General features: G+C 44.8%; 1 protein-coding gene and 1 long non-coding RNA gene across 3 annotated transcripts in view; one reads left to right on the forward strand and one right to left on the reverse strand.

Annotated features, from left to right (window-relative positions):
* LOC148133459 (uncharacterized) overlaps positions 1-27,304 on the forward strand; it is a 291,809-nt gene that overhangs the window by 57,312 nt on the left and 207,193 nt on the right. The gene's annotated exons all lie outside the window — the stretch shown is intronic.
* On the reverse strand, positions 13,547-19,978 carry GSC (goosecoid homeobox). The gene is made up of 3 exons (XM_087954253.1): positions 19,292-19,978; positions 16,356-16,615; positions 13,547-13,815 (listed from the first exon to the last, which is right to left on the reverse strand). Exons 1-3 carry the CDS (start codon positions 19,677-19,679, stop codon positions 13,663-13,665), a joined length of 801 nt encoding a protein of 266 aa, XP_087810379.1. The 5' UTR covers positions 19,680-19,978; the 3' UTR covers positions 13,547-13,662.

Raw genomic sequence — 27,304 nt, forward strand, 5'->3', positions numbered from 1 at the left:
CTTGAAAAGCCTTTGGAAGCTACAATTGGTTCAGAAAGTATGTGCAATGTTTGGGTGCACTGTAATACGCTACATAAAGCCACTGCTTCACAAAGTGCTTTGGCTCCCAGAAGACTTCAAGATGCAGTTCAAGTTTCCAGTTATCACCTATAAATCCTTACAAAAGCCATAGATATAGGTTAGTTAATGGACTGTGTGTTTCCCATTATTTCTGCCCATTCCACCAGATCTAGTAGGATAGGTACGTCTTGAATTCTTTTGATGAAATAGTGTCATGTAGGAGACCTAATGAGATGAATCTTCTCTGAAACAATGCCTGATCTGTGGAACAACATCCGTTCCCAAATATTCAGATGGCTCTGGCCCTGTTAGCCTTCTGAATCTATAGGACCTTGAAGACCTGGTGATTTCCTCAATTTTTTGGCCAGGTTGAACTCTGTGTAAGGTTAGTTAGGTTTTTTTTTTCAGGAGTCTTTGTATGTGTTTATTATTGGGGGCATCAATATTTAAGTTATTTTTGTGCTATGTTGTTGGTGAATTATTACTGTTAGTTTCCTGGAGTCATTATGTTGAGTTGGCAGCCATAACAATAATTTAAATAAATAAATAAATAAACTTAAATATTAAATATTTAACTGACACAGATATTTCTGTACACTAGTTTTGTTTACAACACAAACAATGTCAACTTTTATGAGAGATTTTTCTTCTCTCTCTTTGCAATTTTTGACATATAATTAAAAAATAAAGTTTAATTTATCTTCAGGTTTTGAAACATCATACACTTTAGTTCCTACCCACCACTGTAACCTGGAGGAATTATGAGGGATCAGAAAGGATAATAGAAATATTTTGATTAAACTGCTCAAAGTTGAATTATTCTAACTGTTCAAGAGCTAGAGTAAATTGATACAAAATATATGGTAGAATAGAGATTAGAATATAGAACTAGAGAGACTCAATTTCTAATTCTTAATCATGTTTTCTAAGTGGGTTGAACTGGGGATGCCTGGAGGCTGGAATTTGTTTGCATGGCTTAACCTCTTTTTTTTTAGATGTATAAAAGCAATCTGAAGATTTCCTTCCTTGAAAAATGTCAGGGAACCTCAGTTCTGCAATCGGGATTGTTTATCTCCAGTCATCTTTTCAATTTCAAATGTTATCATTCTGTCTTTATTAAAGAGCATTCTATATAACTATACATTATTAAAAGATATCCCCCAAAACACATGAACAGCACAAGAGATAACAACTCTTCTCTCACATCTTAAATTAAGTTCATTGGTAACTTTTGCAGTGACTCAGGAGACCATATAGCTCCTCATTCATCTGAAAATCGTAATCCCTATTTTTTTTAACTAAGTTTCACAATCAGTTTACATAAATAGCTGCAATGACTGACGAGAGTTGAGAGAGTAAGAAACCCCAGAAGAAACCACTTTGGGTCCTTGTATTCCATGGAATCCATGGGCATAGATTTGGGGAGAATTTAATTTGCATGTTTCCCCTCCATTAAGCCCTCTTCCCTTTACCAAGTCTTCAATCCAAGCAATGGGGTTCACCTCAGATCAAATCAAAGGGTTCTCATCAACATATTTTTCCTCCATTAATTCCTCTTCCTCCTCTTCCCCCCCTCCTCCTCTCCCTCCTCCTCTTCCCCCCCACCTTGCTGGGTGACTTAGAAGTTTTGATATATGAGATGTCCATTTATACAGTTTATAACATTTGTAAATGATAACTTGAGCACATGCGGCTTTGATATATGGCACATTGGCTAACATTACAAGTCCTCTGAAGCCAAGTGGTTGTAAATATGATTGGCAGTGACAGTTTGGCAGCCAAAAGCAGGAAGTATACAAATTGGGACTGTACTTGGCACAGATTTTAACAGCTCTCCGTTTACTGGGAAGGGTTTGATTCTGCCTATTTCCACTGCAATAAGAGACTGGCTTAATGTTAGACCCACATCTCCTAGAAATTCAAGTTGTGAGCAGGTGTTTTTGTAACAGTGTATTTTTATGGATTCTGTGGCTTTCTTATCCCAAAGGTAATTGGGATCCCAAAGGTAATTGGGCTTTGAACACATTATGTGAAGATCCAGCTGTCTTGATGACATATCATTATTTTTTTAAAAATCCTAAAATAAAATAAGATCTTCTTACTCAGAAGTAAGACATTTTAATGATACTTATTTCCAAGAAGGTCTGTTTGGATTATTAGTCAAGCAGTGCAATCCTATGCAATTTGTATTCACTTAGACTTTTCCCCATGCTATGTGTGAGGTATACTGCTAGCCAGCCTTCACTTAATCTTGGATAAACTAAGTAGGGTCATGCCTAGTTAACATTGGGATCATCTCTTCATGTCTGCATCTCAAGTGTTGGGATTGATGCATGAGGATGTGACATTGAAATGTAGCCAACTGTGATGCAGAATATGATGCTTTCTCATCTGGGCTTGGGATCAATAATGCCAGAGTTCCAAAAAAAAAAGCCTAAATATTTTGATTTTAAAAAAAATGTATGTATGTATTTATGATATGATATGATGTTATGGTAATGTAGACATTATTACGCTAGCTAAAATAGAAATAGAAGACATATTACTACAATGGACATGTCTATACCCAAACAAGTCAGCTGCCTATATTCCCTGCTGCCTAGGTTTTAAACTTTTAAATTTTTAATTCCCTTTAAAAATTTCTGCTCTCCTTTCTTGAGATTATTTTAAAAGGGCTGTTCAGCAGAACAGGGCATAAGGTTTCCCTATAGAGCTGGGGTGTCAAACTCAATTTCATTGAAGGCCGCATCAGGGCTATGGCTGATCTTAGGGGGCTGGGAGGGCATGGCTGACTGCGTGGGTGTGGCCAGCTTGATGCCACCCACTCGGCATGGCCAACTGGGTGCGTGTGGCCAACTGGGTGGGCACGGCCAGCTTGACGCCACTCCCCAAACTGTTGGCATGTTTCCTCTTTGCATTGGATAGACTGGGCCAAAGCCATGCTAGCCCGATGTTTCCTCTTCACACCGGATAGACCAGGCTGAAGTGATGCTTATCTATAATTTACAGCTTACCTATGATTATAAATCATTCTTTCGTTTTCCCTGCCACAATTACACAATCATCTTGGTCTTTATTATGTGCGTGTATATATACATGGTACCCAAGTACATGCATGTGTGCATGTATCCATGAATACATTCACAAGTTGCTGTTCTTGCTGCAAACCTGGATTATCATCAGGCAGAGTGGTCACAAGAGCAGGAGGGCCTGAAAATCAAGGAATGGCAGCATCCAGCTTTGGATGATAAAGCCATGAAAGCCCACTGACTCTCTGACCCCAGACACAGATGCTGTTATTGCTCTGTCACTTTTATTGGATCACAACTCATCTGCTAGTGCCATCACTGTCTGAAATGTAGGAAGAAGGTAGTCATGTGGGTAATGGAGTCTTAAATTCCTTGGTTTAAATAACCACACTTTCCAACAACAGTGGTGATGAACTGCTTATTTTTTGGTGTGGTTAATCCAAGTTTGATCCCTTACAAATTTGACTCCACAAAGGAATCAAAACTAGAGATCCAAGAAGGGGAAAATGGAAATTGAAAAGGTTTTCAGGCCTAAGATCTTACAGTGCATATATCATAACCCTCAGCAATGTGTAGCATTATTGTTGTTCCTTGTAGCTTTTAAAGGGTTTACAGCCTGGCCATAATTATTCATCACAGGGTTCCATTTGGCACAAAATTGATATTTTCCAATTCTCTGCTCTTCTTAATGAAGAGTTATTTGCTTCAGGTCCTGCTTAGCTCTCCTTGCTGTCAATATATTCACTGAGTTTATTTGAAGCGATTTGCACAATGTTATAGACAAGGTTTCATGAAATGATTTCCGTGATGTATTCCTGAATTTAAAAATTGCATTGTGGTAAAACACTGAGATTTCATTAAGCCAGGCTCTCTCCTGAAATCAGTGTCTAATGAATAAACAGCTTCATGTTATGCATGAACCAAAATATTTTATGCTAGACCAGTTGTGCATACAAGAAGGATTCTGTATTCACTGCGCAGGAAACCAAAGCTCAGTGCAGATGTATGGAATGTTTTCCACGATGAATCTTTCATCCCAGAATAATCCTTCCAATTATTTAACAAATCACCACCATACATTTTTACTTAGAAGTAAACTCCATTGAGATTTGTGGACTTTGTCTTCTTTAAGCATTTGTAGAAGAGCAGCAAATGCTACACATTTGATTGCTACTTTTACCTACATTATTTTAAACGTCTTCATATCATTATTAAAAATATCATTTTCTTTAGATGATTTAATTCTGCCTTAAGGATTTAAAAAGAGAGTTTAACATTGTTTATATATTAAGCTAAGGGCCAGATTTGAATATAAAAATAAATAAAATGATTAAAATATATATACCCAAACTACAAATCAGAACTTTAACTTTGGGATCTATCCATATGTCACTATTTTGCATTCTTCATTTACATGTTTGGGAATGTTAAAATGTGAATTGCAATTTAGCTATACACATGAAGGAAAAATTAAAAGAGGCTAAAACAGAGGGATTATAATCTTGTAGTTTGTTGAATATTGGAGAGTTTTAATTAAGGAATTTTCTTTTCTTTTTTTAAAAAACAAATTTTATTCAATTTTTCACATAAAAACAAAAAGGCCCTTTTAGTGGACAACATATTTCCAGGTCATCACTTTTACATACAAATATGACAATAGTTATACATTCATATATGCATACTTAATTCTATTATTACTTTTTCCATTCCAAACTTTCAGAAAGGAGAGAAACAAGCAAATTAATCCTAGTCTCTTATGTTAATCTCAGTCAAAACATCTTTTTGTTTCATTTCAATTATTTCAAATATAATCCTTTAATATTTATTTTAAAAATAAAAATAAACAATATATGTTTGCCTAATAATAATAATAATAATAATAATAATAATAATAACCAATGTCTCTCCTTCCTTTTAATAGTCTATATTAACTTATTAATTTAAATAGTTCTTTAATCTGCCATCACACATTCTTTTTATAGATTCTAGATTAATACAAGTTTGAACACAAAAGAAAAAGAAACAAGTATAGGTTTCCGCCCTTTTACTGCTTTGAGTGTGACACCTCAGTGGTTAAAATATACCTTTATTCCCTCATCTTAATTCCCAATAAATCATTATTTTTAAGTAGTTACAATAATAATCATTACATCTTTTCATTTGGATTCCGCAACGTATTTTCCCTCCTTAATTTTATTTCTAATTTCAAAAAAGTAAAAGGGAAAAAATTGACTATTCAATTTCTGGTCACTGATATTGACCTCATTTTTAAACATCTTCACATTCATTTCAATTATTACAATTTCTTCAATAAACCTTAACTTTTATTTTAAGAATAAAAAATAAAAATGTATATTCATCTAATAAGAGTTATCAGTATCTATCCCTCCTTTAATAATCTATATTACCCTATTTTCTAAAAAAAATTTTTAATTGCAGATATATTCTTGTTACCCCTTGTCACCCTGCAGAATCCCCTTTTTAATTCATCAACCATTATCTCTGAAAAAATGATTTCTTTTCATCATTTTACTATTTCCGTATTTCTTTATTTCATGCACCTGTTTCTTACTGCTTCTCCTCCCCCTCTTTTCCCCATATCTTTTCTCATTCTGGTTTATATCCCTCTCTTTCTTGATATCTTCCTTTCCCCTTTTCTGCTGGATCTTTCTACCTCTCCCGATTTCACAGGTATTCCCCTTTTTGATTACCTTCTTAAATCTCAACTTTTTAGCCTTCCTTCTTTCCCCTCGTCTTTGTAGTGTTCTTTGTGTTAATTGTCTATTCAAGATGGCTTCTCCTTCAGTCGACTCCTCCTCCTCTGAAGCTCTTTCTTCTTGTTCTTTAATCGCCATTTCCATTTCTTCTAACACAGAGCAAAGTGATTCGCCTCTTTCCTGTAGTAATTCTCTCATATTTTTAAGTTCCATTTTTAATTCCCGAAGAGATATCATCATTACACACTCTTATATTTTATCATTGAAGTCCACAAAAAACACTTTTACTTTCCTTCTTTCTTCTTTCAGTTTTCTAAAGTTCTCAATTATTCCAGCCCAGGGTCTATACCAAAAACATCAATCAATCCCACAGTCAGTCTTTCCTTGTTTTTTTCTTTATTCTGGTTCAGCTTTCACTTTCTAAGATTCTTACTTTGTTTCAATATTTCTTTAACATTATATCAATGCAAGTTCACACAGAAACAGGATGCTTTCCCTTTTGTTTGAGCTCAAGTTTTTGTCAGAAGGTGGCACTCTCTGTTATACAAAGTCTTTACCTTTCCCACCTATTTTTTTTTATTTAGGGTTTTTGAAACCTCAATATTTCACAGCACAATCCAGTCTCCAATTTGTAAATTTTATTATTATTATTTGACAATCTTAAGTCCAGGTTATTTTATACCTGTTCATTGCCAAAATATTTTAGTCCAATTTAATTAAATCTTTAGTTCCGGCTTCTTCCTTTCCCGGTTCGAAGCCCCGCTTAGCTGTCAAAATTATTTTCTTATTTTTTTTCCTGTCCCTTTGTATTTTCGCCGCTCACTTTTCTATTCTTAAAAGTTCAATGTTACCTTAATCCCGGGGTACTTTTGTTTAGTTGTTTCACCCAATTGTCCCGGTTCAGATGTTATCCACCTCTTTCTTCCCTCCTGCACAAATCTTAGTCCATCTGAGTCCTCCTTTTTGGGGTGGCCATTTTATACCACCGCTTCAGTCGTCTTTGGGGGGGAAAAAGACCAAGCCCAGGAGGGGAGATGCGGCTCTCCTCAACCTGGCTTGTGGCTTCCCCTTACTCCACCACCCCTCCAAGGCAGCTTCAGCCCCTAATCGCAATGATCAGGGCTCTCCAACAAAAGAGCACAGACCATAGCTGCGGACAGTCGCAATCTACGGTCCGTCAGCAACGTGGGCTCTTTTTACATTGTGGAAACCAAAACTGGATGCAGTAATCCAAGTGTGGCCTTACCAAGGCAAAGTGGTATTAACATTTCACATGATCTTGATTCTATCCCTCTGTTAACGCAGCCTAGAACTATGTTGGCTTTTTTGGCAGCTGTAGCACACTGCTGGATCATATTTAAGTGATTGTCCACTAGGACACTAAGATCTCTCTCACAGTTACTACTATTGAGAGAGGTATCACATATATTGTACCTGTGCATTTGGTTTTTCTTGCCTAAATATAGAACCTTAATTTTTTTCACCACTGAATTGTATTTTATTATATAGCACCCAATGTTCAAGTCTGTCAAGATTCATCTATATCTTAAGTCTATGCCTGGAGTGTTGGCTATTTCTGACAGCTTGGTGTTGTCTGCAGCTTGGTGTTGTTTGTTGAGTTCCTCATCTATTCCCTCATCCATTGATGAAGATGTTGAAGAGTACTAGGCCTAATTTTTATTTAAGAAGAAAGCTTTTATTGTTTTGTGTGCTAGGGTAATGCTGGGTTGTTTCAATAGTCTTTTGGCAATTTCTGAGATGTTTTTAGTATGACAGCATTATCCTTTTCATAGTTTGTGTTATGCTATAACGGGTTGCTTGGTCAAGTACTTTTTAATAAAGTTATTGGGTCTTTTGGTATCCATTTTGCCTGGTTATCCATTTTGTTGGAAGATGTTGGATAGGAGGTCTGTTTCTTTTCCAGAGCTCTGGGTTGCTGCAGAGCATCAAACCATTCAACTGTTCAAACTGCATTAGACTTAAGTGAGCATTTTCTTCTGATTCTCACTTCAAAAGAGTGAGAAGTTAAGCAGCCATTTGGGGCATTCACAGCACTGAAATGTAGACCACTTTTGGCAGGGCTGGTGGGGTGAAGAAAAGGGGCCTGGGAGAAACACACAGGGCTGAGTGTCCCCATGTCCATCCTTGTATACTGGATACTGTTATCAGTAGCTAAATGTCTATGGAGATGCTCAGTCATCCAGGTCACTGTTGTCCCAAAAGTGCTTTTTCAAGAGGCAACTGGACTTTCTGTTTTTTCAGCTTGTTTGCAGCATGTCTTCATATTACCAGTTTAAATAGTTATAATTCTTTGGGCCTTGCTCCACTTGTAACTAATAATGGCACAAACCTAGCCTAGCAAGAATTTATTTCTGTATCTCCATGATGTTCTCTTCACCCCATCCCCAGCTTATGAATGAGACAGCTATGGGTTACCCTTAGCTGTATCAGCACTGAAGTACTGTTTATCTGTCAGTCAATCATACAAGGGCATCCATCCTCAAGGAGATTAGCAATAGCACTTAGACTTATATACTGCTTCACGGTGCTTTACAGCCCTCTCTAAGCAGAGTCAGCCTATTGCCCCCAACAATCTGGGTCTTCATTTTACTGACCTCGGAAGGATGGAAGGCTGAGTCAACCTTCTGCAGGCAGCTGGCAGTCAGCAGAAGTAGCCTGCAGTACTGTATTCTAACCACTGTGCTACCATGGGTCCCTTCATTTCCCTTCTCATCGAGTGGGAAAATGACCACCAACCATTCTCTTTATGGTAGGCTGGGTCTGGATGAATGTAGTGGGTGTGTGAAATGGTGATGTTTCAAGTTGCCAAGAGGAGTCTTAGGCACAATGCATACTTGCACGCTATCATGCTTCTGATCAAGATCTAACTTGCTTCAGAGGAATTCTCCATAAAATCAAAAGTGACAGAGGACAGAATACAGTAATGTCATCTCTAGCCCCATAGCAAGGACAAGGATACATTTACTGTTATCAATGAGGCTGAAGTTCTACATCATATGAGGACAGGACAGAACTGCCTTATTGGTCCTGTTCCTGGGATTTGTAGTGAAGATGTATGAATTAGCTCAAGACATCATCTTGTTCATATTGGTCTATTCCACTAGCCAGTGTGATGTATGAATCAGGTCACTATTTCAGTGCATCTGCCTCCTCTATCTAGCTCTGCCACAGTCCACTCCTACACCTGCCTATTCAGAACCATTGGGTCAGTTGTGGCTGGACTTCAGGGCCCTATAACCATGGGGCCCCAATTCATCTGGCAGATAGCTACAGCTGACTGGAGCCATGGGGAGCATGAATTGACCTGCGCAGAGCAACCCAACAGAGATGTCTTCTCCAAATATTATTATTTGTATGGCATGGGGAATGGAGGCACTGAACATCTTTTATTACTTTGAGAATGTAAACTTTCATTATTCCTAGTGAATTAAACTGTTACATTATCCCATAAAATATTGCCTAAAGCCCTATCACCACCATCCACCACCAGTGACAGCAAAGTATCGGGTCTAGGATTCTGGGGGCACTCTTTGGGGATGTGACTGCAGCCTTCCCCTTGCAGTGGTGGCTCCCCTGCAGAGCCAAATCTCTGGCCTGACCCATCCGTTTCCTCAAACTTGACCAGGAGATAAGAAGACCAATTTGCCTTTTTGCTGCAAAAGGAACAGACAAAAAAGACATTCTTGCTATAGATTTGTTCAGAGCAACCCACTTGCTGTGAAGAAAAAAAAATGGGGTTGTGGCCAGGAGGGTGGGGTAATAATATACAGGTTTCCCCTTTGCACTCCTCTTAATTTGGTTCCAAAATACCCAAATGTGACTCTCAGGCACGGCACTGAATATGCAGGGCTCTCTGATGAGGAGACAACATTACACAGCCACCATTCTTTACAGCAGATCCAAGATCATTGAAGAATCTCAAGATTGGAACCTTATACCTATGATCTCTGAAGAAACGGGGAGATACAGAATGTGGCTTTCTGATAAACTGAAGATTGCTGGGCAATTGCCCTTTCTCTTCTTGTTACTATGAGCTTCCCAGTCAGTACAGTTGCAAAACTTTTCAGAAGTGCTCTCAATCTGCAATCGTACAGAAACACTTACCTGAAGATAAAGCACATCGATAAAGCACTCCCAATGGTGTGTGAATAAAATAAAATACTTTTTCAAAGTCTTCCAATCCTCTCAAGATTAGGTCCCAAGCCTGTTTTATCCCACTTTTAAATTTGCTCTTTACAAACACCTAAGCATTCAATGTGGGAAATCACAAACTCACGAAGTGTAATTCTGACTTACTAGTTCTTTTATGGGAAGAGAGGAAATTGGTTTTTTTTTAATCTTCTGCTATTCCTAGCTATAATGAACTTCCAATTGTAGGAACTGTCCAAAAATCAGTTAAAGTGATTTAAAGAGATCAGTTATCTTTGACAGATAAAAACACATTGGCCTGGATCTCAACAAATTACAAGGAATTTGACAGAAATTTAGCTTGTGTTTTACATCTTCTAAGAGCCTGGGCTGTTTGTATAAAAATGATGGCCATGTTGTTCCTTGAGGGAAAACAACCGATCATCCACAGTTCAGCAAAACTTCAGAACTTCAGAAAGTGCAAAAGAGAGAGCAAGTTCTTCATTTTGTCCAGGAGTCCTCATCATGCCAAATATTTCAAACTCTCTGAGATGCTTGAGGAACAGTCTTGGAGAGGTGGAAAACTTGCATTGTCTCTTGGGTAATTTGGGTTGAAACTAATAAGGATATTGCTCAGCTCCAAATGTTGGGTTTTGTGTGCATATCATTTTAACTAATCCTAATGGTCTCTCATCCAGGTCATGGTTGTTCCAAAAATATTTTTCAAAAGGCAAGTGGACTTTCTTGGTTTTTCGCCTTGAAAACATTTCACTTCTCATCCAAGAATCTTCTTTAGTAGAAGTGAAAAAGCTTCTTGGATGAGAAGCAAAACATTTTTCAAGGAAAGAACAACAGCCAAGAAAGTCCACTTGCTTTTTGAAAAGCACCTTTGGGACAACTAATTCTAATAGCTGCTGCTTATGTTAGGTTATCCCTGCAAGACAGTACCTGCAAAACAGTTACCTGGGAGCAATAAACTTTCTGCATTGAAAACCTTGGATGGGCTTCCTTGCTTGCTTATGCATTGGCATTGCTGTATCCTGGTGGTACTAATTCTGTAATCCCCATTGGTCATTGTAATCCTAAACCACTCTGTTGGGAATTGAACAGAGGTGGGTGGAGGAGAAGCAGTTTTATCCTGCTTAATCCAGAACACGCCAAGCCAAGAAGCTGATTAGTTTTGCAGCTTCCCCAGCACCACTGGCTCTTTTCTTAAGGTATGAACATGAGCCCTTCCCCCTCAGGCCCTGTCTTTTCCAGATTCCTGGGGGAGAGGCTTGCATTTTAACAGATAACAGATAATCAGAGTTGGAAGGGACCTTGTAGATCATCTAGTCCAATCCCCTGCCCAGTGGAGGGATTCAAATTTTTTTGCTACTGGTTCTGTGGGCGTGGCTTGGTGGCATGGCATGGGAAGGATACTGCAAAATCCCATTCCCTCCCCATCCCACTAACCTGCTTTCCAGTTCTGTTCTCCTGTGCAGGGCAACAAAAGAAGACCCAGCCGATCAACTGGGATTCAGGAGAATAGATGGGGGCGGGGCCAGTCAGAGGTGATATTTGCCGGTTCTTCGAACTACTCAAAATTTCCGCTACTGGTTCTCCGACTACTCAACATTTCCATTAGTAATTCTCCAGAACTGGTCAGAACCTGCTGAATACCACCTCTGCCCCTGCCCAAGCAAGAGATCCTACACTATTTCTGACAAATGGCAGTCCAATCTCTTCTTGAAAGCCTCCAGTAATGAAGCTCCCACAACTTCCAAAGACAAGCTGTTCCATTGGTTGATTGTTCTCACTGTCAGAAAGTTTCTCCTTATTTCCAGGTTAAATCTCTCCTTGTTCACTTACTATCCATTATTCCTTGTCTGGCCTTGGAAAATAGCTTGAACTCTCTGTGGCAGCTCCTCAGATAGTGGAAGACCGCTATCATGTCTCCCCTGGTCCTTCTCTTCACTAGACTAGCCAAGCCCAATTCCTGTAACTGTTCTTCATATGTTTTAGTCTCCAGTCCCCTAATCATCCTGGTTGCTCTTCTCTGTACTCTTTCTAGATTCTCAACATCTTTTTTGTAATGTGGTGAACAAAACTGGATGCTGTACTCTAGGTGTGGTCTTACTAAGGCTTTACAGAGTGGTATTAGTACTTCCCTTGATCTTGATTGTATCCCTCTGTTAATACAATTTAGGATTGCATTAGCTTTTTTGGCTGCTGCTGCACACTGCTGGCTCATCTTTAGCTGGTTGTCCACTACAAGATCCCTCTCAAGATCCCTCTTTAAGAAATGGCTCAGGCAAGAGATTCCCACATTGCCTGATTTCCCAATCAGCTGCTGCTAATATTGTCCTTCCCACCTGCTGGACAAAGCAGGGCATCTAAGAGAGATGGCTTCTCTCAACCCTAGCAAGCTTTGTCACGCCCCAAATCCCAAGGAAGGGGGAGAAAAAACATCATTGTAACAAATAGCTAGCCAAATTGACTGCTGGATCATGTGTCCTGAGTCAAAGGAGGCTTATTCCCAAGTCATCCTGCACGGAAAGGCAACCTCAGCATCCTTCTTCACCATCGGACAGCTTGGACGGTGGTGGTTCTGCAAAAGTCATTCGTCAGGGTCAAGGTAAAAACAAATGCCAAGGTGGCAGCTACAGCAAGTGCAATCAAAACTGTCCCCAAGTTTTGATCACTCTGCTGTGGCTTTATAATGATTATACCAGAGTATAACCTGGTATTCAGCAGGTTCTGACCAGTTCTGGAGAACTGGTAGTGGAAATTTTGAGTCGTTCAGAGACTGGCCCCAACCCCATCTGTTCTCTGCCTCCAGAGTCCCAGATGATTGGCTGGGTCTTCTTTTGTTGCCCTGCACAGGAGAACTGGAAAGCAGGTTAGTGGGCTGGGGAGGGAATGGGATTTTGCACTAACCTTCTCCCAGGAGTGGGGAGGGAATGGAATGGAGATTTTACCGTATTCTTCCCCTGGAGTGAGGTGGGAATGGGGATTTTGCAGTATCCTTCCCTTGCTACGCCCACCAAGCCGCGCCCACAGAACAGGCAGTAAAAAAAAAATATATATATTTGAATGGATGGGGCTTCAATCACCCCCTCCCATTTGCCTCTTGAAATTTTTCACCACACCCTACAGTTCCACCCTGCCAGGTTCCCTTAGTACAGAGAATTAGCGCCTCTCCTTGGAGCTGGGTTCAAGGTAGCGAGTAACAACTGCCCGGCAGCCCAGCAGAGTACAAAGCCTTGTTCTTTTAGGCCTCTTCCCTCTCCCCGATTTTCTCTATAGCTACCCTAAACAAGTGTAAACGAAACAAACAAACAAACAAAAAACACCTTTAAGTAAAGCCGAGGGGACCAGACAAGCCAGGCCCTCTCGCTTCTCTGGGGTTGCCCCGCCGGAGGGCTCAGAACTCTCTTAAGGAAGGATCCCCGGCGAGCCTCAGCCCATGCAACTCCGCCGCCACGCGTTTTATTTCAAAGTGTTGACTCCGGGATGGGGGGGGGGTACATATATATACACATAGGTTTACCGTCCCTCCTCCCTCTCCCTGCAAAGGCAGAGTCTGTGCAAGAGCAGCGAGCCCCTCCTCGTGCAAGTGGCCGGGAGAAATCTAGTCCAGCCCCACCGGCAGCTTCTCCGGACGTGGGTGGGTGGGTGCGCGCCCTAGCGCGCGCGCGCCTGCGTGTGTATGTGTGTCAAAGCCATCAGCTGTCCGAGTCCAAATCGCTTTTGCTTTCTTCTTGAAGCTTCTCGGGAGACGCCTTGGAAGTTTTATTCCATTTCTGGGCGTTTTCTGACTCCTCTGAAGAAGACCGCTTTTGCCGCCGCCATTTCGCCCTGCGGTTCTTGAACCAAACCTGCATCCAAGGAAAGAAGGGGAGGGAGAGAGGTGGTTACTGGCCGTGGGAACGCCGACCCGCGCGGTTCAAAAGCGGCGCCCGAGGGAGCGAAGTCTTGGGAAGCGGATCTCCGAGGTCCCTGGATTCTACCCTCACCCTAGAGTGGGTTCACACGGTCCTGTTCAATGGAGGTGACCCAGCGCCTCGGGGTTAGGGTTGTGCATTTGGATGAGCGAACTTTAATCTGGAAGGAGGGGGAGGCTTTTGGGACAAGGCCAGCAAACCCCAGGTTTTTCTTGTCTGCCACAGGCGCTGAGCAAGAGACTGGTCGCGCTTCCCCGGGAAACTGGGACTCCGTCTCTCTTGGAAGTGGACCCCTTGCTCTCGCCACTAAAGTGTTCGCCACACGCGGAGTGGCTTATTCAAAGCCAACTTCGCGAGGTTGGCAGCTGTAAGGCTGGAGGTTGTGTTTTCTCTATTGCAGAGGTCTCCAGACTTGGCGACTTTAAGACTTGTGGACTTCAAGTCCCACCTCTGGGAGTTGAAGTCCACAAGCCTTAAAGTTGCCAAGTTTAGGGACCGCTGCCTGCTCTATTGGATCCCGACCGTGGGGGGGCTACTGCTTTCTCCTACAATGAAAACAACCAGGCGCGGCCCTCAAATTCAGCAGCCTGCGAGTTCTGCCTAGGAACCCTCCTATTTGCACGAGCATCAACTTGGGAAGGGAAAGATCCTCCTCACTCACCCTAAAAATCAAAGCAGTGGAGATGGGAAAGGAAAGGAATGCTCGGGAAGTAAATTGCAGTGCAGAGTGGACGCAACCCTCGGGAATCGGGTCTTTTCCCTGGTCAGACCGGTGCTGGCCACGCTTCTGAAGCGCCTGTGAGCGCACAGCCAAGCAAGCCTTTTGCGCATCTAAGAAAAAGTTAAGGGTAGCAACTGTCTCTTTTCTGAGATTTCTAGCTCCACAACAAAGCGGACTTGCGGGTGGTTTCCATACCAGATAAAGCAGGTTGTGAAAGCATGATAGCAATGCCTGAACAATGGAAGCATCTGAGCCTCAGACAATAAATGGGGAGGGAATCTCACAAACACAAACGAATTAGGAAGCGCCTCATCTTTGTAGGCATAGGAATAGGCCGTGAGAAGAAGCAATGTGAGAATTTAGATTTGGATGTCGGGTGGTGGAGACAGCTTGTCCTCACGCCTTGGGGCAGGAGTCCCCAAACTTGGCAACTTTAAGGCTTGTGGACTTCAACTCCCAGAATTCTCCAGCCACCTGGGAGTTGAAGTCCACAAGTCTTAAAGTTGCCAAGTGTGGAGACCTCTGCCTTGGGGAGTAAGAACTCCCTGAACTAAGCCTAAGACTGCTCACTGTGGGGGAGACAGACGGACTTTGCGCTTCAGAGAATTGAAGCCAATAGACTCCAAGCGTTCTTGCGCCGTAGCACTCAGCAAGAAATGCGCTCGGTGGGATTTTATTCCGAGCATTCAGTGGATAGCAGAGCTGTCGCCTAAGGTCAAGTAAATACCCAACCAACCGAGTAGTGCAGAGAGGGAGGCGGAGATCCCAGGAGAGGAAAACCGGGCCGGCGACTGCTCCCCACGAAATCCAGCCCTGAATTCAATTTCTATGCCTTTAGTTGCCCTTGAACTTCAGGAGTCGGATGCAAGGATAGTGGTTATAATAGTCGTGCAGTTCCCAGTAAGAAGCAGTCCGCTGCTATTCTTGGGGCTGCAAATTCTGCGACAACAATAGTCAGGGTCTACTCTAGGCTAAAACATCCCCAAAGTTTTCTGAATCTTTCCACTTCTCGCTTGAAAGCCAGCAGCTCGCTTCTCTCCCTTTCGTTCCACCCATCCTTGTGCTAAGCAGCCCCTACCACGTCAACTACAACCTACCTTCCTTCCTTCCTTCCTTCCTTCCTTCCTTCCTTCCTTCCTTCCTTCCTATCTTCCTTCCTTCCTATCTTTCTTCCTTTCTATCTTTCTATCTTTCTTTCTTTCTATCTTTCTTTCTTTCTATCTTTCTTTCTTCCTTTCTATCTTTCTTCCTTTCTTTCTTTCTTCCTTTCTTTCTTTCTATCTTTCTTTCTTTCTTCCTTCCTTCCTTCCTTTCTTTCTTTCCTTTCTTCCCCTTTCTTTCTTTCTTTCTTTCTTTCTTTCTTTCTTTCTTTCTTTCTTCCTTCCTTCCTTTCTTTCTTTCTTTCTTTCTTTCCTTTCTTTCTTTCTTTCTTTTCCTTTCTTCCTCTTTCTTTCTTTCTTTCTTTCTTCCTTCCTTCCTTCCTTCCTTCCTTCCTTCCTTCCTTTTTTCCTTTCTTCCTTCCTTCCTTCCTTCCTTCCTTCCTTCCTTCCTTCCTTCCTTCCTTTCTTTCTTTCTTTCTTTCTTTCTTTCTTTCTTTCTTTCTTTCTTTCTTTCTTTCTTTCTTTCCTTTCTTCCCTTCCTTCCTTCCTTCCCTCCTTCCTTCCTTCCTTCCTTCCCTCCCTCCCCTCTCCCTTCCCTTCCTTCTCTTCCTTCCTCCCTCCCTCCCTTCCACCTCGAAAAAATATCAGCTTACCTCCACTTTTTCCTCCCTTAAATGTACCCTTCTGGCCAGCTGTTCCCTGGTGCCCACATCGGGGTATTTGGTTTCCTGGAACAAGTTTTCCAGCGCCTCCAGTTGTTCGTCCGTGAAGATGGTGCGATGCCTCCTTTTCCGCCGACAGTGGAGCTGGTTTAGAAGCTGCAGCTCAGTCCGGGACAAAGTGCCCACATTCATGTAGGGTAGGATTTGATGCGGGACCGGAGACATTAGCACCGAGCCTGTCCCTTCGTAGCCTGGAGAAAAGAGCAAACAAGGTGGCGTACCTTCCAACTGGCCAGGTTTCCGGATCACGTCGCGTCCCATTCCAAGCCGCCCCCTCCCACGCAAAAGAGCCAAGCCAGAGCTTGCTTGCTCGAGGCGGCGGATCGATGCTTTGGCGGGTTTCACCGGAGCCCTTCGGTCCTGGACTCATGGCTGCCAATTGTGGGGCGGGAGACGCGGAAACGCCCAGCTCCCACAAAGCTGAACTTGTACCATTCACATTGGCGGAAAGGAATGTGAAAACCCTGGACGTGAGGTTTCACCACCTGTCCGGGCTGCAGACCCCTCTCTACCTTAGTCGGGGACAAGCTCCCTAAAGCTGCATCGCAGATAACAAATAATTAGAGTTGGAAGGGACCTTGTAGGTCATCTAGTCCAACCCCCTGCCCAAGCGGGAGACCCTACACCATTTCTGACAAATGGCAGTCCAATCTCTTCTTGAAATCACTTTCCAGTCTTACTTGGAATATGTGTCCCAAAGATTTCACACACACCCTTTTGTGTGTCCCAAATATGTGTCCCAAAGATTTCACACACACCCTTTTGTGTGTGTGTGTCCGTGTCCGAATGATTAAGGCGTTAATTAATGATTAATTAAGGCGTTCACTAAAGACGTGGGTGGTTATGGCCCTAAATTTATCCTTTTAGTTATGAGGAAGAGGGTGAATTGCGTTTATTGAAGGAGCTGGGGAATGTAGATTTTTGCAGCCACATTTGGTATGAAGCAATAAATCCCACTGAATCAGCACAAGCCCCGGAGTGGTCGTTGTTTCGTAGGAAAGAATCCCGTAGATTTAAATCGCTACTTTCAAAAGCGGGGGGGGGGGGATTTTTTACTTTTAGCGCCAATGCTAAAGATCTCTGCAACGGAACAAGAGTGAAATGAAGACCTTCCGGATTTGGAGAAAAAGAAGAAGAGGCGATTCTGAGTATGTTTCTAGAAAGGAGCCCACTGGCTTCAAGGGTTGAGACCAGATCAGGGCAAGGGACGAATCCCGCTAAATCGAGGAGCGCCTCGATTTAAAGTAGCTTCTTCTCTCGAGAGTTATAAAGGTCCTTGATGCTGTCTGAGCTTGGTTGTTTCCTTGCAGACGTTTCATTACCCAAACTAGGTAACACGATCAGTGCTAGTAAGGAAATCCCTACTACCAAGTTACCTCTAATTTTGGCAATGAAACATCCGCAAGAAAAAAAAACAAGATCAGATAGGACCCCTCATTTCAACCCTGAGCTCCAAACTTTCTCTTTTATTATTATAAGGGTCTTTCAGTTTCATCACAGCGATGTAAAACATTATCACCCCACCATTACCAGTACCATCATCTTGGCACAAGGATGGTTGATCAACGCTATAAATCACTAGTGAGATAGTGATTTCAATATTTAGGACGGTCGTCCTCAGATCGTTCCTATTTCTCCCTCCCCCACCCGTTTTAACTCAGGGCGAATCTATTTATATTTTGTATAATTCTCGGTTCCTAGTTTGCTTCCCTGCTTTTTTTAAAAAAAACAAAACAAAACGGAAATAGGAACATTCTAATTTTGAATGTATCTTATCTGAAAGTATATTCCGTTTAATACGCTGTTTCAAAAGAATATTTGGATAGGGCCGGAAAGTTACAACCGAATTAAAGAGGATTGGGGTGACTGCTTCAGAAAGGAGCAGCTCAGTTATAACTAAATGTGTCGTTGTGTTTATTCAGAGGCCAGCCCTTATCTGAGTAGGGTTTAATGCCCGATAAATAAGCCTTGGGACAACAGTGTCATTCGGAAGGCAATCTGAACGTTGTCGGAATTATTCCCAAAACAAAGCGTGGGATGCTTTTAAATTCCAGTTACACGCATTTGTCAGAGTGTGTAAATACAATCGCGTCGGCTAGGAAACCATCACTCGCCCCGGTTCTCAAGCCGAAGTCATTTCGGGTCCAAGTCGCCTGGGTTTTAAGACCCAACGTCACTTCCAGCCAACGCGACGGAATCTACCCGCAGAATTCCGGCGCTGATTTGCATTCCGCCACACGCCCTCGGTGCTGCCGGCAGCCGGCAGCCGTGAAAAGGAGGGCGGGGGGCAACCTGAGCACCGCGCCCTTCAAACTTTCTCCAGGCGAAGAGAAGTTTCAAGAGCCGGCTGTGCCTTCCCACGCTCGACCGCAGAAATCGCGCCTCTTTTTGCGGACTTCCAGCTTTACCCCCTCCCCCACCCCGTTTTCTTCAAGAGGCAACCGAAACTCTCTTGTTTTTCTTGGAAGAAGCTAAAAAAAAAAAGCTTCTTGGATGAGAAGCGAAACGTCTTCAAGGAGAAACAAGAAAGTCCAGTTGCCTCTTGAAGAAAAAAAAAAAGGGGGGGCAAGCATCTTTGGGACAACCACGACCAGGACGGCTGAGAATCTGGTTGAGAATCTCCATAGACCTCCCAGCCTCCCTTCCCAGTACCTAGAGCGGAAGGACTGGGGGGGCGGCAGGATTGATGGAGAGGAGGGCAAGGGCCCTTGGGGGAATTTTGCTTTTTTAAAAAAAAAAATATTATTATTATTTTGCCTCTCTCTCAACGCCCCCTCCCCGGGGGCTGTAGAAAGCCCTCAGCAACACGGACGGGTGGGGCGACGAGGGGAGGGAGGGAAGGGGAAGGGGGGCCCTTTCTGCCTTACCTGTTGCTGGGACGCAGGAGCACTGCTGGGCGCCGAAGGGCTGCACGGCGCCGCAGCAAGAGGGACCCACGGCGGATGCCTGGACGTGAAGCTGCCCGTAGTAATAGTTGCCGTAGCTTCCCAGCCTAGATCCACCGAGGGCGGCCAGGTTAGACGCCGGAGCCACGGCCCGCGAGTAATATCCGCCGTAGTCGGCGCCGGCGGGGCCGTAGAGGGTGTCCCCGCCGTGCAGGCTGGCCGAGAAGACGACGGGAGCCGCGCTGGGCTGAGCCTGCGGCGACGGGTGCTGGTGCGGCTGCGGATGCTGCGGATGCTGCAGCAGCCCCGACTCCTTCCCGCGGGGTCTGGCGGCCAAGATGCTGTCGATGCTGAACATGCCGGCAGGCATCCCCCTCCGGCGCTCTTGCTCGGAGGGAGGAGCAGCGCCGGCCGCGGCGATCGGACTTCTTCTCCCCTGGAAGAGGCCGGAGAGAAGTGTGGCCGGAGGCTGGGACGGCCGGAGGGGCCCGGGGGAAGAAGGGGTCGCGAGCCTAGCTTCTTGGGGGGTGGGGGGGGGGGGGGGCGCGGGGCCCCTGCAGGCCAGCCGTTCCCTTAGGAGGCCGAGCTCTTCGCCTTGGAACTCCGGGCCATCGCCGCCGCCCCTCCTTTCCCTTTCCCTTCTCCGGCAGCTCCTCCTCCTCCTCCTCTTCCTCCACCTCCACGGCCGTCCGTTTCCTCCTCCGATGTCAAACTGCCTGCAGTCTCTAATCCGCTCCGACCTCTTTCCTTTTTTATACCCGGGCAACGTCATCCTGGATTGAATTCCTGGGTCTCCATCGGCTCGCGAATAAAAACTAGGGTGGTGTTTTTTTTCCCTCCTCCTCTTTGGGGTGGGGGGTGGGGTGGGGAGGGGACGCGGAGGAGGCGGGGCCGGTGGGCGTGTCGGCAGGAGAGGGGGTGGGGGTGGGGGAGGAACCGGGCACGAAGCCTTTAAGGAAAAGGAACGTAAATCCTGGCCATTCGTGGGGTCGCCCTTTGGTCCTCTGGTCCTTGGGCTCTTCCGAATTAGGGTTGATCTCGTTCTGAGTGTTGCTACTAATTGCTTCTCGGGTTAATCTGGTTTAATCACGGCGTTGCCGAGAAGCGACTACCACCAACCCTTTTCTGCCTCCTTCCTTCCTTCCCCACCCATCCCTTTTCCTTCTGAGCCTTTTTCCAGGGTCTTCGACCTTGAGAACCCAAAGCGCGGTGGAGGCGAGAGGCGAGAGGCGAAAGGTTTCGGGGGAAACCTGATTTCTTGCCCAAGCTACGTCCTTACTCAAGGAGTCCAGGGTTTCCACGACACTGAGGTCTTGCGAGAAGCTATGGGTTAGAATTCCTCAAAAGAAACCCTCTTCCACTTTAGAATACATTGCCCAGAATGCAGCTTTCATTCCCAAAACCTACCATATGTTACAATATTTCCCTCTTTCGCACACCCGTGTTCTCTCTGCCTCTGCCTCTCTCTCTCTCTCACACACACACACACATTTTCTAAAATCAGTTCACAGTATTGATTCTGGACGTTTTTATTCGGAATCCCTTTTCTAAGCTGTCTATTTATCGGAAGTCTTTGAGAATTCCCTTCACGGGGCATTTCCTGACGGTTTTAGAAAATTTCCCTTCTACCAAAGGGAGAAGAAATCTTTCTGATCAGAAAGTCCAAGGCTTACGGGCAGGTTGCAAGCCTCGAATCCGAAACCCTGAAGACAACAGATCGCAAACGCGTGTGTATATGGCATAAGTAAGACGTGAAGGCGTTTAGTGGCGCAGGTTTCAGCGCCCATCTTAACGCCTCCCATTCTCTCCGTCTCTCCCCTCAGTCCCAACTGCAGGATTCAAACCGACTGAATGGTGCTTAGGAAAACCTTTGGGATTTCTAGGGTGCAAATGTCCGCCCTACTCACTGCCGCCTGTCTGGCTCAGTGGCAACGTTGCGGAAGAGATGGACTACCTTTTCGAGCCCTTCAGTGGGTTTCTGCCTTCATATTTCTTAAGGAGCATCCGGTGGAAAAAGGGTGCTCGGTTTTTCGGGGACAGAGACCAACACACACACACACACACACCGCATTCCCTCGCTCTTCCCAGATTCATAAATGTTCCGGTTCTGTCTTTTAACATGTGCGGCTGCACCTTCTGTGGGAAAAGGGGCCTCCCGTCGTCGGTTAGAACCTCTGGTTTCTTGGAGGCCGTTCGCTCCTGGAAGCCGGTGTCTTGTGATTTGCAAAACGCTCCGTCTGTCACGATTGTCTCTGGCAATCCACAGGAGGGGAACTGAATCAAATTAGAATATTTACCTCCATCAAAGAAAGTCGGAAATTGGACGTGCTAAACGAAAACAAGCCATTAGGAGCTGCTGATGAAGAACAAATTAGATTCTTTTCCCCCCTTCCTTTTCTTCTGGCTTTCTAGCCTTCTTTTTCAACACCCCAGTTCTCGGATTTTCCTCAGTCTGGTCAGTTAATCAGCAGTTTGGAAAGGGTGGGGCGGAGTGTGGGTTGCCTTTTCCTTGCCTTTTCTTCTCTTAGACTTCAGTCCATAAGCATACGGGCTGAAATCAGTTTAATTATGATCTATGGAGAAGCACTGGGTTTATTTCAGTAAGTCTAAATAGGAAAGAAATAAGTCTATTTGTCCTCAATGTTTAGCCCATCTGAGCAGAGACTTTTACGAAGGAAGGAAGTGAGGAAGGAAGGAAGGAAGGAAGGAAGGAAGGAAGGAAGGAAGGAAGGAAGGGGAATGCTACGATTTCCAAAAACTAAACTAGCAGAATTAAATACCGCACAATAAAGATGCCTGATACATTTGTTGAATTCCTACATCTGCCAGGCAAGGCAACCGCCCTTTCTCCAAGGTCTACCTTTTGACATTCGCACATAAGTCCCACTTTACCGGCCCCTCCTCTTCCCCACTCCCACCACCAGAAAATCCAAACTATTTCACATAAATTCTGGGCTAGACCTATCCCTCGACGTTGGAAATTTCAGGCAGCTCTAGAGAACTTTAAACTCTAAAGCTCTTTACACCGAGGCAGTTGCTTCTTTACACTGTTACACTTTACACTGAGTTGCTTCTTTGCACAAGATGCGAAACCAAAAAAAGGGGGGGCCGAGGGGGAGTGCAGGTGCGAGAAGAGCCCCCACCCCGCCGCCGCCAATGACTTGCTCCTTCTTTTGCAAAGTGGCCGGCCGATTCGCAAGTTCGAGTCCCCCCCCCCTCCCCGCCCCCATCCTATTTCCCGACGCCTTTTGCTTCAGCCTTCCCAGAAACGGACTTTTCGGCCTTTAAGATCCAAACCTTTCCCCTTCTTCCCGCGACTAGAGCGGGCTCTGAAGCAGCTCAGGGAACACCCCCCCCTCCCCCAAAAAGGAGAGGGGGGGCTGGGAGGCGACCTGATAAATGTTATACCAACCTTGCATCAAAATGGCAACACATCTTGACCGAAATCCTGAGTGTGTGCGCGGTCTCTGGGCCGCTTGGCTAGGGACACGCAGGGAGCCCTCCAAAAGCGTTTGTATTCGCGAAGGGAGCTAGCTGCCCTTTCTCCTTTTCAGCTCGGGCTTCAGCTCGGGCAGCGGGTCCCTTGGCTCCGGACTCTCTTTCCGAGAGGCGAAGCCGCTTGGTCAGCGCGAAGGCCTGTCAATAGGGCGCCTTCGGAGGGCTTCCCAAGACCGACGCTCTTCACGCGCAGCGCTAAACCCGAGACCCGCCGCGCTTCACGTCTAGGCGAAATCGCGTTCAAACAAGAGCCATGCACGCAACTATTCCCCCCACCCAGCCCCGCTGTAAATGTTGCCTGCCCCACGGCGGGATTTACGTGCTCGGGAGGAAAAGTAAAGTATCAAAGGTCATTTGGGGGAGAATTCCGATCTACGACTGGAAAACACTTGGTGAAAGAAGCGTCTCTTGGAGGAGGAGGAGGAGGCGCGTTTGATCCGGAGCGTTCCGCACCGCCGAGCTGCCCTATAGACCAGATTCAGCAAGAAGTCATTGATTTGCGTCGTTAATCGAAGTTTTGATTGCGGGTTAATCAGGAAGGGCGTAATCAACACCCCCCGTCCTTCTTGCGAATAGTATCGTTGGTCAAAGGCAACGGCAAGCATTCTTCTGCTCCTAAAACTAGACTATCTAGTTTTAAAATAAAACTATCTAGTTTTCTTTGCAAACCGGTTTTAGGATCCCGGCACCAGAATAGCCAGCGCTGCCTCTGCCTTCTCCTAAGTAAGCGCTCCAGCATTTGCTAAATTTCTTTAGAATTTCCTAGTACTTCCCAAACTTATTTTTTTTCCTTTTCTTTCTTTTTTTTTGCTGCTTACTTTCGGGTCGGGATTTAATATTAGCTGCAAACGCAACCCCAGCTAAACTTTAAACTAAAACTCAACTAAGTTCTGAAGTTAACGAAGCTCTTGGGGTCCCGATCTCCCCTTGCTTTCGTTTTGATCCCTGCCCTTCCCAAACCCGTCTACCGGGGCAGCCTCTCGGCGATGGAAGCTGCTAACTAACTTCCCGGTCCCGTTCTACCTCGGGGAACGGGACAAACCCTGTCCTTGTTAGTCTGAGGGGAATCTGAGCAGCCTCTTGACTCCAAATCCCGAGCCATCCTAGTTTGAACTTTCATGCGCTGCCCACCCCTCGCGCACCGTCCAAAACCTTTGGAATGGGTTTTGGGTGAACTTATCCGAGCTTTTCTCTCTCCCCACCTCCTTTTTCACTTTCGCTTTCCCCAAAGGTTCCCAGTTCCAAGTTCCCCTTTCAAGAAGCTGTCACTTGTCTCCTTGGACGCGGCTGGAAGCGGAATAGCAGATGACAGCGGAGTAAGGCGCGTTGCTAAGGGCCGGTTTCTTCCTCGGGCCGGCGTCGCAGCGTGGGTGTGAGGAGCGGCGAGCACAGCGTGTCTTAAGGTCGGGCGGCAGAAGCCGGTAGGTGAGGAAGCAAGTTGGCGCACGGCTGATTTTCGATATTAGGAGCCAAACACGATTCCCCTCCGCAGCTCCGACGAGGCGGTTCGGTGGGACGCCTCTCCGTTTCGGCCAGCCCTCCCTTCAGATGAAGAGCCGGGAAGCCGCCTCCACCTCGGGGTTATTTGGTTTAAATCGGGGTTGAAATGCAGAGAGGAATTTTTTTCCCCCTTTTCAGCCCCCGTTCGCCTCCGATTATGTAAAGATACACAACTCGACGTAAGAAAAGAAAAGAAATAATTATTATTTCTCCCAGCAGCGTGTCCGGCATCCGTGGGAACCCCAGTTTTATTTATAAATCGAACCCAAGCCTGAAGCCTTTTCCCCGGCGTCCGCATTCAAGACGGTTGCCGCGAAAAGGGGCAGGAAAACGAACGGCGCCGAAAACTGGCGTGATTTTACCTGTTATAGTAAAATTACCCTTTAAAATGCCTTTTGTTTAAAGCAATCAAAAAATGCTGTCCCCTTCCATGTCTGATAGCTGTAGGGGATAAAGGAAACCGGAGCTTTAGGCCACATATATAAATCGGTCTGGTTCAAATAATCTATGAGGAATGGAAATGGGGTTCCACTACTTCTTTTAAGAACCCGGACTTTGGAGTGGTCATTTTTCACGCAGTCTTTTAAACTGTTTCAATCCTATTTCGGCTCCGATATATGTTACTGCCTTAATGTCACTTGTCTGTTAACTGAGGGAAATTTACACAATCTCTCTCTCTCTCTCTCTCTCTCTCTCTGTGTGTGTGTGTGTGTGTGTGTGTGTAGAGGGGTGTGTGTGAATCATCTCTCTGTGCGAGGAGGGTTATCTGGATCATTTTCTCCTGTTCAAATATCCGAATTTAAATGGCAGCTATAGGATTTGGATAGAGCATTGTTTGTTTCGGATTTCGAGTATGTATTATCAGCTGCTAATAATAATAAGCAACAGTGACCACAGGAGCGATGACCTGACCTCGTTTAGACCCAGTTCGTACTTACTTGAAGAATATTTTCTATTTCAAAATCTGAAAAAATAAGTCCTTTCTCACTAAGTCTTTTGCATTCGCTCCCCCGGAACCTCCTGACACTGGAAAGGGCCAGGGGAAAAAAAAACTCTTAAGTGATCAAAAGATCGGGTACCAGCTTTTCTGTCCCAGTAAAAGCAAGGCATTTGTAACTTCCCTGTTTAGACCGGAGAAAAAAGAGAAAAGGTCGCGGGGAAAGGAAGCGATTAATTCTCCTGGATTTTGTGGTGGAAAGAGACCAGGGGAATAAGAAAGAACTAAAGGAAAAGTTGTCTGTGCCGGGAGCTGTGGGAGAGGAATTTAATTTGAAAAGTCCGCGGCTCAGCAGGCCGAGGCGGGATCGGGCTTCTTTTTAGGCGCAACTCAATCCAACCCTCCGGGTCTCCCGCCCCGTCCGGCCTGGCGCGCAAAGCGGCAGGTGGGGACCGGAGACCAAACCTCGCTTTCTCCTTCACGCACGCGTCTCTAACTGCCAGAAGGGGCCAAGAAGCATGAATGGCTCGGCTCTTCCAAAGGATCCCGGCAGGACCCGAGTTTCTTCCCGCGAGTTTCTTTCCGCAGCTTTCAAGGGCGCCTTGAAAAAGGCAAAACGCCTTTCCCACGCCCGACGGTGATTGCCAAGTGCACCCGTGGCTGGAGAATCTCGGACTTTGGACGAATTACCTGGGAGGAAGAACCCGGGCGCCTGCCTGACTAGCTTGTGGTCCTTCCAGGGCCGCCTAGCTACTCCCGTCAATGGAAGGATGGGCCTTTGGTCTGATCCCGAAGAGACTTCCCAGGGTCACCCTACGCTCAGAAACTGCACCAGCAGAACACAACGTAGTTAAATAGGATTATTTAAAACTGTAGCCTTGACCTAACCTGAGATACTGTGGAAAAAAACGGACTGATAGGATCTGTTGAGGACAGCTCTACCAGGAGATTTTAAGGAAGCAGGAAGGGCAACAGACTTTGAGAAAGCAGAGATGTTTCAGGGGCTCACTTAGAAACTGTAAGAAATTACAGTTATAGAAATTACAGACCTCTTTTAAAAGCACTGCCATTAGTTAGAGATACTGGGGCCAAGGCTGAAGCTTTCCTGGGAGGAGCTGCTTTTCACACAAGCCAGACCCAAGTTATCCAAGAAGGCCTTTTGCACAAATTCAAAGCCTGACTTGCTTTACTTTTATTGCTTAGATGGAAAGCAATTTTCCAGCCAAGTGTTAAATTTTGTACGTCTGTCCTGATGAAAGAAAACAAACTGACCAACAATGATTTTTTCTTCTCCCTCCATTTCTCTTTATTGAGAGTCAATTTGGGATAAATTTGTAATAGGGCTAAAATATATATTTGCGCAGGGAATAAGGCTCTTAAACCGAATGGGTGGGAGGTCTAAAGGATAGATGTCAACTACTAGGAGGCAATCCTTGGGAAGTGTTTACTGTAACCTTTGGCATGAGCAGCTCAAAACTAAGCACTTTAGAACCCCATTCATTTTAGTAGCAGCGTTCAAGTCTAAAGCTGAAACATAGTCATAATATTTAGCTGCATTGTATTCCATTGATCTTCTTTATAGTTTGAACATTACTATAACCACAGTATATAATAAAGTGCCTCATGTGTATCAGGGCTTCTGGCAACAGCCCTGTACGTTGGGTCAGAGTTTTGATCGTGTCTTAAGTCTGTAAACATTTCACCTTTCAGTCATTCTTAATTCCTTAAACTTTGCTTTAGCGCTTCTCTTCCATCCTTTTCAAAAGGCCCCTGGGACTTGATTCACTAAAGGCAGCGGGCTCCATGAATCTCAGTTCAATTAAACAGAGATATGGCCAAAAAAAAAACAACCTCTGGTTTTATCAGCAGCACCAAATAAGTAGTGCCAGTGGTGTGGGGTGCTAGTGTTACAATTCAGGAACATCTGGAGGACAAAGGTATATCGTGGGCTGTTCCCTGATACCACTACTAGATGACACCGCTACGGCTCACTGCCTTAGAAGAGTGAGGAAAATCCTCAGGGACTACTCACAACCTGGTCAGCACTTCTTTATTCTCCT

This window comes from Notechis scutatus, chromosome 1 (assembly GCF_049901735.1).
Source record: "Notechis scutatus isolate UNSWTSFEM ecotype Mainland chromosome 1, rNotScu1.2, whole genome shotgun sequence".
Taxonomy (NCBI): Eukaryota; Metazoa; Chordata; class Lepidosauria; order Squamata; family Elapidae; genus Notechis; species Notechis scutatus.

Excerpts from the sequence above, each read along its gene's own strand:
- GSC (XM_087954253.1), bottom strand. The coding sequence starts at position 19,679 with ATGCCTGCCGGCATGTTCAGCATCGACAGCATCTTGGCCGCCAGACCC. Across the intron at positions 16,616-19,291 it reads CTCCTGCGTCCCAGCAACAG|GCTACGAAGGGACAGGCTCG; the intron begins GTAAGGCAGAAA and ends TCTTTTCTCCAG. Across the intron at positions 13,816-16,355 it reads TAAGGGAGGAAAAAGTGGAG|GTTTGGTTCAAGAACCGCAG; the intron begins GTAAGCTGATAT and ends CCTTGGATGCAG.